The 16,426-nt window shown below is 40.3% G+C and overlaps 1 protein-coding gene across 1 annotated transcript in view; it reads left to right on the forward strand.

Moving 5' to 3' along the window:
- RhoGAP102A (Rho GTPase activating protein at 102A) overlaps positions 1–16,426 on the forward strand; it is a gene marked incomplete at its 5' end in the record, with an annotated part of 146,625 nt that overhangs the window by 108,705 nt on the left and 21,494 nt on the right. The window contains 1 exon segment of the mRNA XM_053776684.2: positions 4,343–4,417. Coding sequence (XP_053632659.2) covers positions 4,343–4,417 — 75 coding nt within the window.

Genomic DNA, 16,426 nt, shown 5'->3' on the forward strand with positions numbered 1-16,426 from the left:
CAGTAAGTTATTCAGTCAAATCAGTAAGCTATTCATTCAAGTCAGTCAGTCATTCAGTAAGTCAGTCAGTCACACAAACTCATGTTTACCTGTTTTTATGTGTACAAAGTAACACTTCATTATGCCACAGGTTGTCTCTTGTCTAATATCTTTGTTTTCTTTGTTAATTGCCACTTTCAGCAACACTGGTATGCCTACTGGGTGTCATGATTGCTTGGTAGATACAAGATATAGTAATAAAAAGATCAAAACACAATTCACGAACACAGCTAGCTTGTAGCAGAGAAGAAATACTGGACACATATGAAGGAATGCTGGGATAGTGGGGTGGTGTCGGGGGATGGCAGGGGATGGCAGGAGGTCTTCCCCGCTGATCCACAACAAGGCGGCTGCATGAGGGAAAGGGATTTTTTTTTTTTTGTTCCCGCAAACTGAACCGTGTTAAATTATGATGTGTTACATAAAATTGTGCCGCAGTTCTTCAGTCGTGCTATACCCGAATCGTGCCAAATAAACTCGTGCTAAATGACAATCTACTGTACCTTGAAACTGGGCTCACAGTAGTGGATATGTTCGATTCTTTAGCAATGTTCAACAGTAAACAAATGACGTCACTGTCTAATACATGTGCACCTGCCAGTCCAAATTCCAATACGCTGTCAAGAATGAGTTGACATTATTTATACAATTATTACAATAATGCAGTAGTCTGCATAACAGTAAATCTTCTATTTTTTGTGTGAATAAAAATTCTAAATGGTAAGCACGAGTAATATAAGAGGGACCTGGAGCCATGACTAATAAACAGAGAAAATGTTATTTTAGTGCCAGGAATGTCTTCATTGTTTATTCTGGATCCTATTTTGAAATTGACATCTGTTGAAATTTGTGTGAAATTGGACAAATTGCCAATTTCTGACCACTTTATTGGGTAGTTGAAATAGGTGAATGGGCAGTTTTTGTACTCGGTCGACAGAATAGAAGTACAGTGGACCCTTGTTTTTCGTAAGGCTCGAAAGGCGTAATTTTCAGAAATTGTAATGTTTTTTTCATCAAAACATTGACTCTAGAATTGTCGTTTGACTCGCAAAAAGTCGTTCGTCTTGGAAGTGTACACATGGCCCCATGCCGCCTCACACTCCATTCTCAGCCAGTGTGCCATTGTTTACCAGTGAGTGACCATCCCCTCATGTGTTCATACGAAATATTTCATAATATTCCATTCATTTTAGTGCTTACAACTGCTAAATAAGCTACCATGGCTCCAAAGAAAGCTCCTAGCACCATGCCTTTGGTAAAGAAGGTGAGAAATACAATTGAATTCAAGAAAAACATCATTGAACAATATGAAAGTGGTGTACTTGTGGCAGAACTGGCTGGGATGTATAAGAAACCCCATACAACCATAGCTTCCATCGTGACCAAGAAAAAGGAAATCAAGGAAGCTGTTGTTGCAAAGGGGGTAAATATGCTGACAAAAAATAAGATCGCCAGTACTCGAAGATGTTGAGAAGTTATTGTTGGTGTAGATCAACGAGAAACAATTACCAGGAAATAGTCTTATGCAGTCGATTATTTGTGAAAAAGTTAGGCAGTTGCATGACAATCTCGTAAAGAAATTGCTTGCAACTAGTACTAATATTTGTGAATTTAAGGCCAACAAAGGCTGGTTTGAGAGATTTAAGAACTGTAGTGGCATACACAGTGTGATAAGGCATGGTGAGGTTGCCAGTTCTGACAAAAATGCAGCTACAAAATTCATAAGTGAATTCAAGGAGTACATACAGACTGAACAATTAAAACCCCAACAAGTGTTCAGTTGTGATGAAACAGGCCTCTTTTGGAAGAAAATGCCAAAGAGGACCTACATTACTCAGGAGGAAAAGGGACTGCCAGGACACAAGCCTGTGAAAGACAGGCTAACTCTCATATTTTGTAGTAATGCTAGTGGGAATTTCAAAGTGAAGCTGTTCTAGTGTACCATTCTGAAAATCCCTGAGTGTTCAAGAAAAGCAATGTCATGAAGAGTAAATTGTGTGTGTTTTGGAAAGCTAATAATAAGGCATGGGTCACGAGGGACATTTTCCTTGGTTGGTTCCATGAAGTGTTTGGCCCCAGTGTGAAGAATTACCTCCTAGAAAATAAATTGGAACTCAAGTGCCTCCTGCTAATGGACAATGTACCTGCTCATCCTCTAAACTTGGATGACCTAATTCTGGAGGAGTTAAGGTTCATCACAGTGAAGTTCTTGCCCCCTAATACCACTCCTCTCCTCCAGCCCATGGAGGAGAGGAGTGGTATTAGATCATTTCAAATTTTGAAAAACTCTACACCAAAGCAATGTTTCAAAGGTGCTTTAATGTGACTACAGACACCCACTTGACCCTAGGAGAGTTTTGGAAAGATCACTTCAGTATCCTCCATTGCATAAGCCTTATAGGTAAGGCTTGGGAGGGAGTGACTACCAGGACTTTGAACTCTGCTTGGAGAAAAATGTGGCCAGATTGTGTCCACAAGAGGGATTTTGAAGGGTTTGGGGCTGAACTTGAGGAGCCTATGGCAGTTGTGGAATCTGTTGTGGCATTGGGGAATTCCATGGGGTTGAATGTGAGTTTGGAGGATGTGGAAGAGGTGGTGGAGGACCACAACAAAGAGCTAACCACTGAAGAGCTGCAAGAGCTTCAGCTGGAACAGCAAGAGACTGCAGCTCTGAATATTGCTTCAGAGGAGGAGGGAGAAAGATGGAAGAAGATGTCTTCCTCAGAAATTAAGGAGATTTTTGAAATGTGGAGTAGGATGGAAAGATTTATGGAGAAACATCACCCTGACAATGCTGTTGCAAGCTATGTTGGCAACATTACAGTGACAAAATCTTGGCCTATTTTAGGGAAGTTTTAGAGAGACGCCAGAGACAGAGCTCTCTGGACAAGTATTTAATGCCACAGGTGTGCAGTGACTCAAGCTGGTCCTAGGGACATTAAAAAACAAAGAAGGGAAGTAACCCCAGAAAAGGACTTGGTACCTGAAGTCTTTATGGAAGCGGATTCCCCTTCCAAACAGTAAAAAATCCAATCTCTCCCCTCCTCCAGTCTTCCATACACTAAGAAGAATCACCAATAAAGGTAAGTGTTATGCTGTTAATGTTTCATTCTTCATGTCTCATTGTTTTCTGTGTATGTACATCTATATTTCTTGTAAAAAAAAAATTGTTTTAATATTTTTGAATGTCTGGAATGGATTAATTGTATTTACATTATTTCTAATGGGAAAAATGGTTTCGCAAATCATCAATTTCGATAATAGTCACACTTTCTGGAATGGATTAATTACAAAAAACGAGGGTCCACTGTAAGTAAATAAGTAAGTTTATTCAGGTATACACAAATACAGTTACATAGATTATCATACATAGTAGTGTATGTATAGAGAGCCTGGGATAACCCAAAAAAGTCAAAGTGACTTATTTCCAGTACCTGGCTTCGGCTTGCCATATATGATTTTTGGTAAATATTTTTTTTCTCAGTTGTTTGTTGGACTATCTTATTGACTTCCTACAATAAATTCTGCTCACCTCTCATCTACATTAAGGCCAAAAATATTTTGAGGTAGGTAATGAATGTACTTTATATGCACTTTCCTTTTTTATTGTTTTTAGCCCTAATCTATTGCTAACTTAATGTATGATAGTGTAAACTTGTTATCAGACATTTATATGGATTTATAAGTGAAAAAAAGATGATTCGCTTTACAGCATAGCCTGGAGCCTAACCCGCCGTATAAGCGGAGTCCTCCTATATTTTATAATGCTGGAACAAAGGAAAATGTCAGTAAAATCTATGGGACTTTATTCTTTTAATGCTTGGGGAACTATAACTCATTCAGGTTCATGAAAGGTAGGTGAAATTTTGTCTATAATTATTTTCTTAATTTTTTTTTATCAAATGCCTTAATAATTTGTATATTTTTCCTGCATGTTTGATTTATTCATATATATTTTGTATACATTGGTCATGAACCATATATTTATATATTTATATTTATCTACTTATGACTAACATCCACTGGTAACACCTCCCAACGAAAGGGTCTGTGGCATACTGTTTATGTACTCAGTGTTCCGTCTGCTTAAGAGATAATCTTTGTCAGTACATAAAAATCTCTGTATACTCAGTGGGTAGTACTGTACTGTGTATGTCACTGGCTTGTTGACTTACATCTTGTGCCGCTCCTCCCAACCCTCCCCCTGCCCTGTTCTCCATGAACCAGTCTTGCTGCCATACTGGTGGTTCTCTGTAGATGCTAACCAGCCTCTTCTTCCTCCTTGCATTGTTCCTTCATGCAGTCGTGGCCAGCACCTCCAGGAGCTGTTAGCAAGCTTATTGGCACCTCATCGGCCTCAGAGCTGTCCCTCTACTGTGTAAGTAGGACTTAGTCATTCATGATTGATTTCACCTCCTACAGCATCTGACATCTCTGCTACCTTTATTTCTAGGATTTTGAAACCTTTATTTAAAAACCTCCTAAAACTTTCAAAGCATAAATTCAGTAATTAGTCCATCCTTCTCTCTATGTTGAATGCCACTATCTTGAAAAATATTTCATCAACAATTCTTCCTTCACTGAACACTAAATTTCATAAATAGTTTTTAATAAATAAACTCTCCAACTTCTAAAGGTTTTATTTTGACATTAAAGTATTCCAGTATTTTGCCCTTGTATTCTTTAACTTACAGAGCCTTGATCTAAATATTATCCAGTCTCTTCAGTCCTGCCATGTTAATGTGTGAAAAATTTGCTTACTTTCCTCTTGTCTTTGATCCTTCTGTTTCTTGTGTTACCTTGATTCTTCTGTTTCTTGTGTTTACTCTCTTTAATCCTTCTGCTTTTTGTGTTACTCTGATGCTTCTGCTTTTTGTGATCTTTCTTTTGGGAACTTCTACTTCCAGTGATCTTGTCTTCAGTACCTTGTGCATGTAGTGATCTTGTCTTTGATACCTTCTGCGTGTAGTGATCTTGACTTCACTACCTTCTACATATAGTGATCTTGTCTTTGATACCTTCTGCATGTAGTGATCTTGTTTTTGATTATTGTTCTTATATTGACCCTCTAACTGTCCAAACGTAGATCTACGTTTGCTCGCGAAGCGCTCCGAATATAGATCTACATTTTTTTACATTCTTTCTTGTGGAGAAAATCAAGGTCGGAGCACTACGCTCGCAAACATAGATCTACGTTTGGACAGTTCAAGGGTTAAATGGAGGTTCTTAACTTGACTAAGTCACTTACCAGTGATGAAGGGAAGAGGTCAAAGTGTTGAGGGTAGGGAAGACACTTAACCCTTTGAGGGTCGACAGGCCCTCTCCGAAACTCGTTCTCAGGGTCGGCCAAATTTAAAAAAAAAAAAATTATTTTCTCTTATGAAAAGATAGAGAATCTTTTCCCGATCATAAAGACACCAAAAGTTTGAAATTTGATAGAAAACTTACGGAATTATGCTCTCGCAAAGTTAGCGGTCTCGGCGATGTTTACGCATCGGCGATTTTGCCCACTTTGAGCCCCATTTTCGGCCAATTTCACTGTACTAGTCGACAAAAAACATGAATATTTCGCTAGAACTCCATTTTTTCTATCGAATGGATGCAAGAAACCACTCATTTATGAAATTCAACTATCCAGTACAGTGGTCAGAATTTAACAATTTTGCCAATTTCACACAAATTTCAAAAGATGCCAATTTCCGAATAGGGTCCAGAATAAACAAGAAAGACATTCCTGGCACTAAAATGACATTTCCTCTAGTCATTAGTCATGTCTCAAGGCCCCTCTTATATTCTTTTGCTTTCCACTTTGAATTTTTATTTTCACAAAAAATATAAGATTTACTGTTATGCAGACTACTGCATTAGTGTAAAAAATGGTATAAATATTATTGGTGCACTTGTGAAAGAATATTAGACTCACCAGTTGACGTGTATTGCACGCTTGGCACGATTTGTTTACTTTTAAAGTTTGGTAAAAATCGAACATTTCTGCTACTTTGAGCTCAATTTCAAGGCACCTTTCTTTGTAAAACCAGTCAAAATCATCTCAATTTCTGTAATATGTCTTCCATTCTATAAAATGAGACCAAGAAAACTAGAATACAACAATAAATACCATACGAAAATACACTGCAAAGTCGCTGATTTATTAAAAAAAAATGGTCAAAGTTTCTTTTTTCTCATTATGCACTGTGTGCTGCAGGATTTTTTTTAGACTGTGCACACTGACCACATAGACCCATTCTTTCATATGAAGGCCTACCAGCTTTCTCCCACTAGATTTGAGGCCGCTAGAATTTATGAGTACTAGTACGTCAAAAAACCCTACGCGTAAGACGTACTAGTACGACGAAAACCCTCAAAGGGTTAATGGTCTGAGGGGTAGTGGAAAGTTACATGCCTGCACTGTAACTATCAAGAGGGCAGTTGCATAACCAGAAGGGTGTGTGCTAGCAGATGCTCTGCTTAATGCTAGCCAAGTATGCTACTTTCTTCACAGACTGTAGACCAAGTGCCACCACACTTGCTCCTTGCTACTCAATATCTCAGTTTTTAGGAGCCCACAGTCCACAAACTAACTGCTTGGGCAGCAAATGTGCAAGTGAGCAAGCACCCAGCCCTCTAGCAAATTGTGATGGGTCTTTTTATGACAAGTCAATCAATTCAGTGGGGGTCCAGCACTAAACTTTTCATTTTATACTTCTGTCATCTCACCAAAAGAAGAATACTTCCCACCAGTGGGCCACAGTTCCAGAAAGAGGCTCAGCTTTCAGGCGAGTGGAAATGAGGAGTATGTGGAAGCAGTGCTTATTGAGACTCCGTGACCCAATGTATCAGTGAAGACTATAATCACCACCAGAAACAAAAAATGTCTGCTCTTAGATAACCCTTGTCTGTTAGCACTTCCAGTTCCTATGATTTTGTCTTAGCCTTCCTTCTTGTAATTTTTGTCATCTTCTACACCCTGTGAATTTTGTTTTATCTTCTATGTCCTGTGATTTTTGTCTTATCTTCTCTATTTCCTGTGATTTTATTTGTGAATGAAGTTGGTCAGAAGCTTTGATCTCTGAACTGTTTATAACTGTCATTCTAGTATACAGGTCTCCCTCAACATTCACATTTTCAACTTTTGCGGGCTTCACACATTCGCGAATTACCAACCGCCAAATTCCCAGCCTCCAAATTCCCAGCCGCAAAATCATATTTAAGTTTCCCGCCACCTGCGAGTCCCTACTACCCTCCCTCTGACCCCCCCCGCAACTGGCAGCCAGCCCTCCCACCAGTGTGGCGAGTGTTTTGTTTGTTCATTATTTGCTATTAAACTACAGTATAAATAATGTAAACCCATTCATAATTGCATATTGGAATGACTATTCGGACAGGTATTGGACGGTGACATCATGTGTTGACTATTGAACACAGCAAAGAATCAAACATTTCTGCTACTGCTAATAATAACAATAGTAGTAGTAATAATAATAATAATAATAATAATAATAATAATAATAATAATACAGTGGACCCCCGCATAACGATATTAATCCGTTCCTGAGAGCTCATTGTTATGCGAAATTATCGTTATGCGAATGAATTTTCCCCATAAGAAATAATGGAAATCAAATTAATCCGTGCAAGACACCCAAAAGTATGAAAAAAAAAATTTTACCACATGAAATATACATTTTCCTACAAAGAGAAGGATACATGCACAATAGTAGAGTAGTACATGCACAATATATATTGTGCATGTACTACTCTACTAAATGAAGAATAAATGACACTCACCTTTATGAAGATGCAGCAATGACTGATGAGACACTGTGTCCTGGGAGTGCCTTTTCCTCCTGAGTACTAGATAAGATAAGATAAGATTTCGTTCGGATTTTTAACCCCGGAGGGTTAGCCACCCAGGATAACCCAAGAAAGTCAGTGCGTCATCGAGGACTGTCTAACTTATTTCCGTTGGGGTCCTTAATCTTGTCCCCCAGGATGCGACCCACACCAGTCGACTAACACCCAGGTACCTATTTGCTGCTAGGTGAACAGGACAATAGGTGTAAGGAAACGTGTCGGAATTTCCACCCGCCGGGAATCGAACCCGGGCCCTCCGTGTGTGAAGCGGGAGTTTTAGCCACCAGACCACCGGGCCACCGTGGTCCTGTTTTGCATTTTCTTCCAGAACAGGCCTTATCACACTGTGTATGCCACTACAATTCTTAAATCTCTCAAACCAACCTTTGCTGGCTTTAAATTCACCAATATGAGCACTAGTTCCAGGCGTTTTTCCCTGTTCACCTGGGTGTTAGTCGACTGGTGTGGGTTGCATCCTGGGAGACAAGATTAAGGACCTCACTGGAAATAAGTTAGACAGTCTTCGATGACACTGACATTTTTGGGTTATCCTGGGTGGCTAACCCTCTGGGGTTAATTGTTTCTTGGTATTCTCAATAAGCCACACCAAGAACGGTGCTACAGCAGCAGCAGCTGACAGTGCTACAGCAGCAGCAGACGATGCTACAGCAGCAGCAGACGATGCTACAGCAGCAGCAGACGGTACTACAGCAGCAACAGCAGCAGCAGACAGTACTACAGCAGCAGCAGCAGCTGACAGTGGTACAGCAGCAGCAGCAGCTGACAGTGCTACAGCAGCAGCAGCAGCTGACAGTGCTACAGCAGCAGCAGCAGCAGCTGACAGTGCAGTAGCATCAGCAGCAGCAGCAGCTGACAGTGCAGCAGCAGCAGCAGCAGCTGACAGTGCTACAGCAGCAGCAGACGATGCTACAGCAGCAGCAGACGATGCTACAGCAGCAGCAGACGGTACTACAGCAGCAGCAGACGGTACTACAGCAGCAACAGCAGCAGCAGACAGTACTACAGCAGCAGTAGCAGCTGACAGTGGTACAGCAGCAGCAGCAGCAGCTGACAGTGCTACAGCAGCAGCAGCAGCTGACAGTGCTACAGCAGCAGCAGCAGCAGCTGACAGTGCAGTAGCATCAGCAGCAGCAGCAGCTGACAGTGCAGCAGCAGCAGCAGCAGCTGACAGTGCTACAGCAGCAGCAGACGATGCTACAGCAGCAGCAGATGGTACTACAGCAGCAGCAGCAGCAGACAGTACTACAGCAGCAGCAGCAGCTGACTGTGGTACAGCAGCAGCAGCAGCAGCTGACGGTGCTACAGCAGCAGCAGCAGCTGACAGTGCTACAGCAGCAGCAGCATCAGCAGTTGACCATGGTACCACAGTATTTCGATAATATTTCTCACCCTTTTTACCACAGGGTTGGCACTAGAAGCTTTCTTGGGGCCCATGGTCATTTATTTTGCAGATAAAATCACCAAAAACACTGTAATAATACAAAATGTTACGATTGTATGCTTGGATGTTACCGCGGAGGCTGGCTTGTAAACAGTGCCACCGGCAGAACATGTGAGGCTGGCTCAGGCCGCACGTTAGACGTGTCTCGGACGAATAGTGTTGAGCGGGTTTTTTAGCGGTATGCGAGGCAAAATCTTAGCGATAAAATGTATCGGTATGTGGATTTAACGTTATGTGATGCCAACGGTATGCGGGGGTCCACTGCCTCATGCACTGCCTCTACCATTGCCTCAACCACTGCCTCACCCACTGCCTCACCCACTGCCTCAACCACTGCCTCTACCATTGCCTCAACTGCTGACTCAACCACTGCCTCACGCACTGCCTCTACCATTGCCTCAACCACTGCCTCACCCACTGCCTCAACCACTGCCTCACCCAATGCCTCAACCGCTTCCCCAACCACTGCCTCTACCACTCCAGTCACACTCAATCTACAAGCACAATTGTTGTGAAATGTTTAGAAGAGCACGGAGACTAATGCTCACTCCAGCATAAACAAAGCCACACTGAAGATGTGCCAACCACTCCTTCGTATTTTTGTACAATTTCCTTCTTCAATTCTGTCGTATTTATTATTATTATAATTTATTATTATTAGTAGTAGTATTATTACTACTACTACTATTGTTATTATTAGCAGTAGCAGAAATGTTTGATCCTTTGCTGTGTTCAAGAGTCAACACATGATGTCACCGTCCAATACCTGTCCGAATAGTCATTCCAATATGCAGTCATGAATGCGTTTACATTATTTATACTGTAGTTTAATAGTAAATAATGAACAAACAAAACTCTCACCACACTGGTAGGAGGGCTGGCTGCCAGTTGGGGGGGTTGGAGGGAGGGTAGTAGGGACTCGCAGTGGTCGAGGAAGTGGAGGCAGTGGTGGAGTCTGTGGTATTTAATAACATACCTGTTATTAAACCATAACATGTATGTATTTAGTACAATTTACGACGTTTTCATGTATTTTATGATTGTTCATAGTTCAACAAGTTAAGGAAGAAGTATTGTATTATATTTCCCTACAATATATTGGGGCACCAAACATTCGCGATTTTTCAACATTCGCAAGGCTCTTGATCCCCTAACACTTGCGAATGTTGAGGGGGACCTGTATACTTAAGCAAACAGTGTGGCTTGTGTTTGTACTGTACTACAGTTTATGTATTGTACTATTAATCATAATTTGTGACTACTCTTTTATGGTGTTTGACCTGGGCTGCTGCTGCTGCCCAGGTCAATTTTGTGACCTCTCTTCATCACTGAAGTATGGTTCGTAACTAACCTGCAATACTGAAATAGAAACTTGGTGATGCTTTTCATTCTGTTTTGAACTATTATTGCATTGCAAGTAACTTGATGATGGTCCTGGACAAACTGAACGGTCACTTAATTTCCATTTCCAGTTTATTTTTCCAACCACAACATTGTCGCTTATTTTTCACTGAAGCTTGCTACATCTGATTTATTTTCCATGTCTGTATATTATTGCCCAGAACTCTTATTGTTTACATTTTTATACTAAATTCTTGACCTTCAGTGGCACTTTAGTATCTTAGTTTCTTGCGATTCCTGCTGCTCATGTCAATCCTTTGATTGTCGCACTCCCCTTTCTGAAAAATTTTTGGAAAAAAAAAATTATTTTTCTTGTGAAATAATAGAGAATCTTTTCCCAATAGTAATGACACCAAAAGTACGAAATTTTATTGAAAACTTACGGAATTACGCTCCTGCAAAGTTAGCGATCTTGGTGATGTATACACATTGGCGATTTTGCCGACTTTGAGCCCTATTTTCGGCCAATTCCATTATTCCAGTCGACCAAACTCAGCTATTTCTTTAGAAGTCCATTTTATCTATCAACTGAGTACAAGAAACAGCCCATTTACCAATTTCAACTACCCAATAAAGTGGTCAGAAATTGGCAGTTTGGCCAATTTCACACAAATTTCAAAAGATGCCAGTTTCAAAATAGGGTCCAGAATAAACAATGTAGACATTCTTGGCACTAAAATAACATATCCTCTGTTCAATAGTCATGTCTCCAGGCCCCTCTTATATTACTCTTGCTTTCTATTTTGATTTTTTATTCACACAAAAAAACAGAAGATTTAATGTTATGCAGACTACTGCATTATTGTAAAAATGGTATAAATAATATCAGTGCACTAGTGAAAGAATATTAGATTCCCCAGTTGACATGTATTGGACGTGTGGTGTGATTTGCTTACTCTTGAACATTGGTAAAAATCGAACATTTCCACTACTTTGAGCTCAATTTCAAGGTTGTTTTCATTGTGAAACTAATCATATTTCTGTAATATGTTCTCCATTCTATCAAATGAGACCAAGAAAATGAGAATACAACATAAATACAATACGAAAATACACCTCAAAGTCAGCGTTTTAATCCAAAAACACAGTTGGAGTTTTTTTTTCTCATTATGCAATGTGTGCTGCAGGATTTTTTTATACAGTGCACACTGACCACACAGACCCATTCTCTCACATGTGGGCCTAACAGCTTTATCCTGCTTGATTTGAAGCCGCTAGAATTATTGAGTATATATACAGTAGGGCCCCACTTATATGGCAGGTTAGGTTCCAGGCTACCGCCGTAAAGCGGAAATCACCGTAAAGTGGAACACCCTTTTTTTAACTTATAAATGCATACAAATACTAAATAACAAGTTTACACTAACATATAGTAAGTTAGCAATAGAACTAGGCGTCAAAAAACAAAGTACAATGCACACATAGTGCACTCATTACTTACCTTAGAATATTTATAGTCTTAATCTAGGGTGAGACAAGTAGTATTTATTGTAAGAAATCAAGTGTGGTATGTATGGTAGTCAGCCAGGCTACCATACCAGGCCATTCCACCCACACATAATATTTTATGATATTTAACCCTTTGAGGGTTTCGGCCGTACTAGTACGGCTTACGACCCAGGGTTTTTGACGTACTAGTACATGCCTAAATTCTAGCACCCTCAAATCTAGTGGGAGGAAGCTGGTAGGCATACATATGAAAGAATGGGTCTATGTGGTCAGTGTGCGCAGTATAAAAAAAATCCTGCAGCACACAGTGCATGATGAGAAAAAAAAAAAACTTTGACCGTGTTTTTGGAATAAAACAGCGACTTTGCACTGTATTTTCGTATGGTATTTATTGTTGTATTCTAGTTTTCTTGGTCTCATTTTATAGAATTGAAGACATATTACAGAAATTGAGATGATTTTGACTGGTTTTACAATGAAAAGTACCTTGAAATTGAGCTCAAAGTAGCAGAAATGTTCGATTTTTAACAAAGTTCAAAAGTAAACAAATCATGCCAAGCGTCCAATACACGTCAACTGGTGAGTCTAATATTCTTTCACAAGTGCGCTGATATTATTTATACCATTTCTACACTAATGCAGCAGTCTGCATAACAGTAAATCTTCTATTTTTTGTAAGAATAAAAATTGAAAGTGGAAAACCAAAGAAATATAAGAGGGGCCTGTGGATGTGACTAACGAACAGAGGAAATGTTATTTTAGTGCCAGGAATGTCTTTCTTGTTTATTCTGGACCCTATTTGGAAATTGGCATCTTTTGAAATTTGTGTGAAATTGGCAAAATTGCTAAATTCTGACCAATGTATTGGATAGTTGAAATCAGTAAATGGGTGGTTTCTTGTACTCATTCAATAGAAAAAATAGAGTTTTAGAGAAATAGTTATGATTTTTGTCGACTAGTACACTGGAATTGGCCGAAAATAGGGCTCAAAGTGGGCAAAATCGCCGATGCGTAAACATCGTCGAGACCGCTAACTTCGCGAGAGCATTATTCCGTACGTTTTCCATCAAATTTCATACTTTTGGTGTCAATATGATCGGGAAAAGATTCTCTATCTTTTCATAAGAAAAAATAATTTTTTTTTTTTTAAATTTGGCCGACCCTGAGAACGAGTCTTGGAGAGGGCCTACCGACCCTCAAAGGGTTAAGCAGCCCAGAGCGATAAAATGCATATACAGTGGACCCTCGACCAACGATATTAATCCGTTCCTGAGAGCTCATCGTTAATCGAAATTATCGTTAGTCGAGTTAATTTTCCCCATAAGAAATACAGTGGAACCTCAAATATCAAACTTTCTTTGGTCCAGAAGGCTGTTCGAGTGCCTTTACCGAATGAATTTATTCCCATCAGGAATAATGTAAATTAGATTAGTCCATTTCAGACCCTCAAAAATACACTTATAAAAGCACTTACAAAAATACATTTACATAATTGGTCGTGTTGGGAGCAGTTCGATTTCTGAGGTTCCACTGTAATGGAAATCAAATTAATCCGTGCAAGACACCCAAAAGTATTGAAAAAAAATTTTTACCACATGAAATATTAATTTTAATACACACAAACTGAAGAAGACATGTACAATTACATGACACTTACCTTTATTGAAGATCTGGTGATGATTGATGGGATGGAAGGAGGGGAGACTGTGGATGGTGTTAGTGTTTAGAAGGGGAATTCCCTTCCGTTAGGACTTGAGGTGTCAAGGCCTTTTCCAGGGTTACTTCCCTTCTTCTTTTAATGCCACTAGGACCAGTAATGAAAGGGGGTAAGGCAGCCGGGATTGATGGGATAAAGATAGAAATGTTAAAAGCAGGTGGGGATATAGTTTTGGAGCGGTTGGTGCAATTATTTAATAAATGTATGGAAGAGGGTAAGGTACCTAGGGATTGGCAGAGAGCATGCATAGTTCCTTTGTATAAAGGCAAAGGGGACAAAAGAGAGTGCAAAAATTATAGGGGGATAAGTCTGTTGAGTATACCTGGTAAAGTGTATGGTAGAGTTATTATTGAAAGAATTAAGAGTAAGATGGAGAATAGGATAGCAGATGAACAAGGAGGCTTTAGGAAAGGTAGGGGGTGTGTGGACCAGGTGTTTACAGTGAAACATATAAGTGAACAGTATTTAGATAAGGCTAAAGAGGTCTTTGTGGCATTTATAGATTTGGAAAAGGCGTATGACAGGGTGGATAGGGGGGCAATGTGGCAGATGTTGCAGGTGGATGGTGTAAGAGGTAGGTTACTGAAAGCAGTGAAGAGTTTTTACGAGGATAGTGAGGCTCAAGTTAGAGTATGTAGGAAAGAGGGAAATTATTTCCCAGTAAAAGTAGGCCTTAGACAAGGATGTGTGATGTCACCGTGGTTGTTTAATATATTTATAGATGGGGTTGTAAGAGAAGTAAATGCGAGGGTCTTGGCAAGAGGCATGGAGTTAAAAGATGAAGAATCACACATAAAGTGGGAGTTGTCACAGTTGCTCTTTGCTGATGACACTGTGCTCTTGGGAGATTCTGAAGAGAAGTTGCAGAGATTGGTGGATGAATTTGGTAGGGTGTGCAAAAGAAGAAAATTAAAAGTGAATACAGGAAAGAGTAAGGTTATGAGGATAACAAAAAGATTAGGTGATGAAAGATTGGATATCAGATTGGAGGGAGAGAGTATGGAGGAGGTGAATGTATTCATATATTTGGGAGTGGATGTGTCAGCGGATGGGTCTATGAAAGATGAGGTGAATCATAGAATTGATGAGGGGAAAAGGGTGAGTGGTGCACTTAGGAGTCTGTGGAGACAAAGAACTTTGTCCTTGGAGGCAAAGAGGGGAATGTATGAGAGTATAGTTTTACCAATGCTCTTATATGGGTGTGAAGCATGGGTGATGAATGTTGCAGCGAGGAGAAGGCTGGAGGCAGTGGAGATGTCATGTCTGAGAGCAATGTGTGGTGTGAATATAATGCAGAGAATTCATAGTTTGGAAGTTAGGAGGAGGTGCGGGATTACCAAAACTGTTGTCCAGAGGGCTGAGGAAGGGTTGTTGAGGTGGTTCGGACATGTAGAGAGAATGAAGCGAAACAGAGTGACTTCAAGCGAGTATCAGTCTGTAGTGGAAGGAAGGCGGGGTAGGGGTCGGCCTAGGAAAGGTTGGAGGGAGGGGGTAAAGGAGGTTTTGTGTGCGAGGGGCTTGGACTTCCAGCAGGCATGCGTGAGCGTGTTTGATAGGATTGAATGGAGACAAATGGTTTTTAATACTTGACGTGCTGTTGGAGTGTGAGCAAAGTAACATTTATGAAGGGGTTCAGGGAAACCGGCAGGCCGGACTTGAGTCCTGGAGATGGGAAGTACAGTGCCTGCACTCTGAAGGAGGGGTGTTAATGTTGCAGTTTAAAAACTGTAGTGTAAAGCACCCTTCTGGCAGGACAGTGATGGAGTGAATGATGGTGAAAGTTTTTCTTTTTTGGGCCACTCTGCCTTGGTGGGAATCAGCCAGTGTGATAAAAAAAATAATAAAATAAGGACCAGCTTGAGAGTCACTGGACCTCTGTCGCACAACATATCTGTCCATAGACACCTGTACCTCCCGTTCCTTTATGACATTCCTAAAGTGTTTCACAACATTGTCAGTGTCACAATTAAACACTTGTTCAGGTTTCAATTCTTCACTGTCTATGTACTCCTTGAATTCCTGCACATATTTTTCAGCTGCTTTTTGGTCCGAACTGGCAGCCTCACCATGCCTTATCACACTATGTATGCCACTACGATTCTTAAATCTCTCAAACCAACCTTTGCTGGCCTTAAATTCACTCACATCACCACTAGTTGCAGGCATTTATCTAATTAAATCCTCATGCAACTTCCTAGCCTTTTCACATATGATCGCTTGAGAGATGCTATTTCCTGCTATCTGTTTTTCATTTATCTACACCAATAACAGTCTCTCAACATCTTCTATCACTTGCGATCTCAGTTTCGAAAACATAGTTGCACCTTTGGCAAGAACAGCTTCCTTGATTGCCGTTTTCTTGGCCACAATAGCAGCGATGGTTCATTGGGGTTTTGTGTACAACCTGGCCAGCTCGGAGACACACACTCCACTTTCATACTTAGCAATGATCTCTTTCTTCATATCCATAGTAATTCTCACCCTTTTTGCTGTAGGGTTGGCAC

The sequence above is a fragment of the Cherax quadricarinatus genome, chromosome 13 (assembly GCF_038502225.1).
Source record: "Cherax quadricarinatus isolate ZL_2023a chromosome 13, ASM3850222v1, whole genome shotgun sequence".
NCBI classification, from domain to species: Eukaryota; Metazoa; Arthropoda; class Malacostraca; order Decapoda; family Parastacidae; genus Cherax; species Cherax quadricarinatus.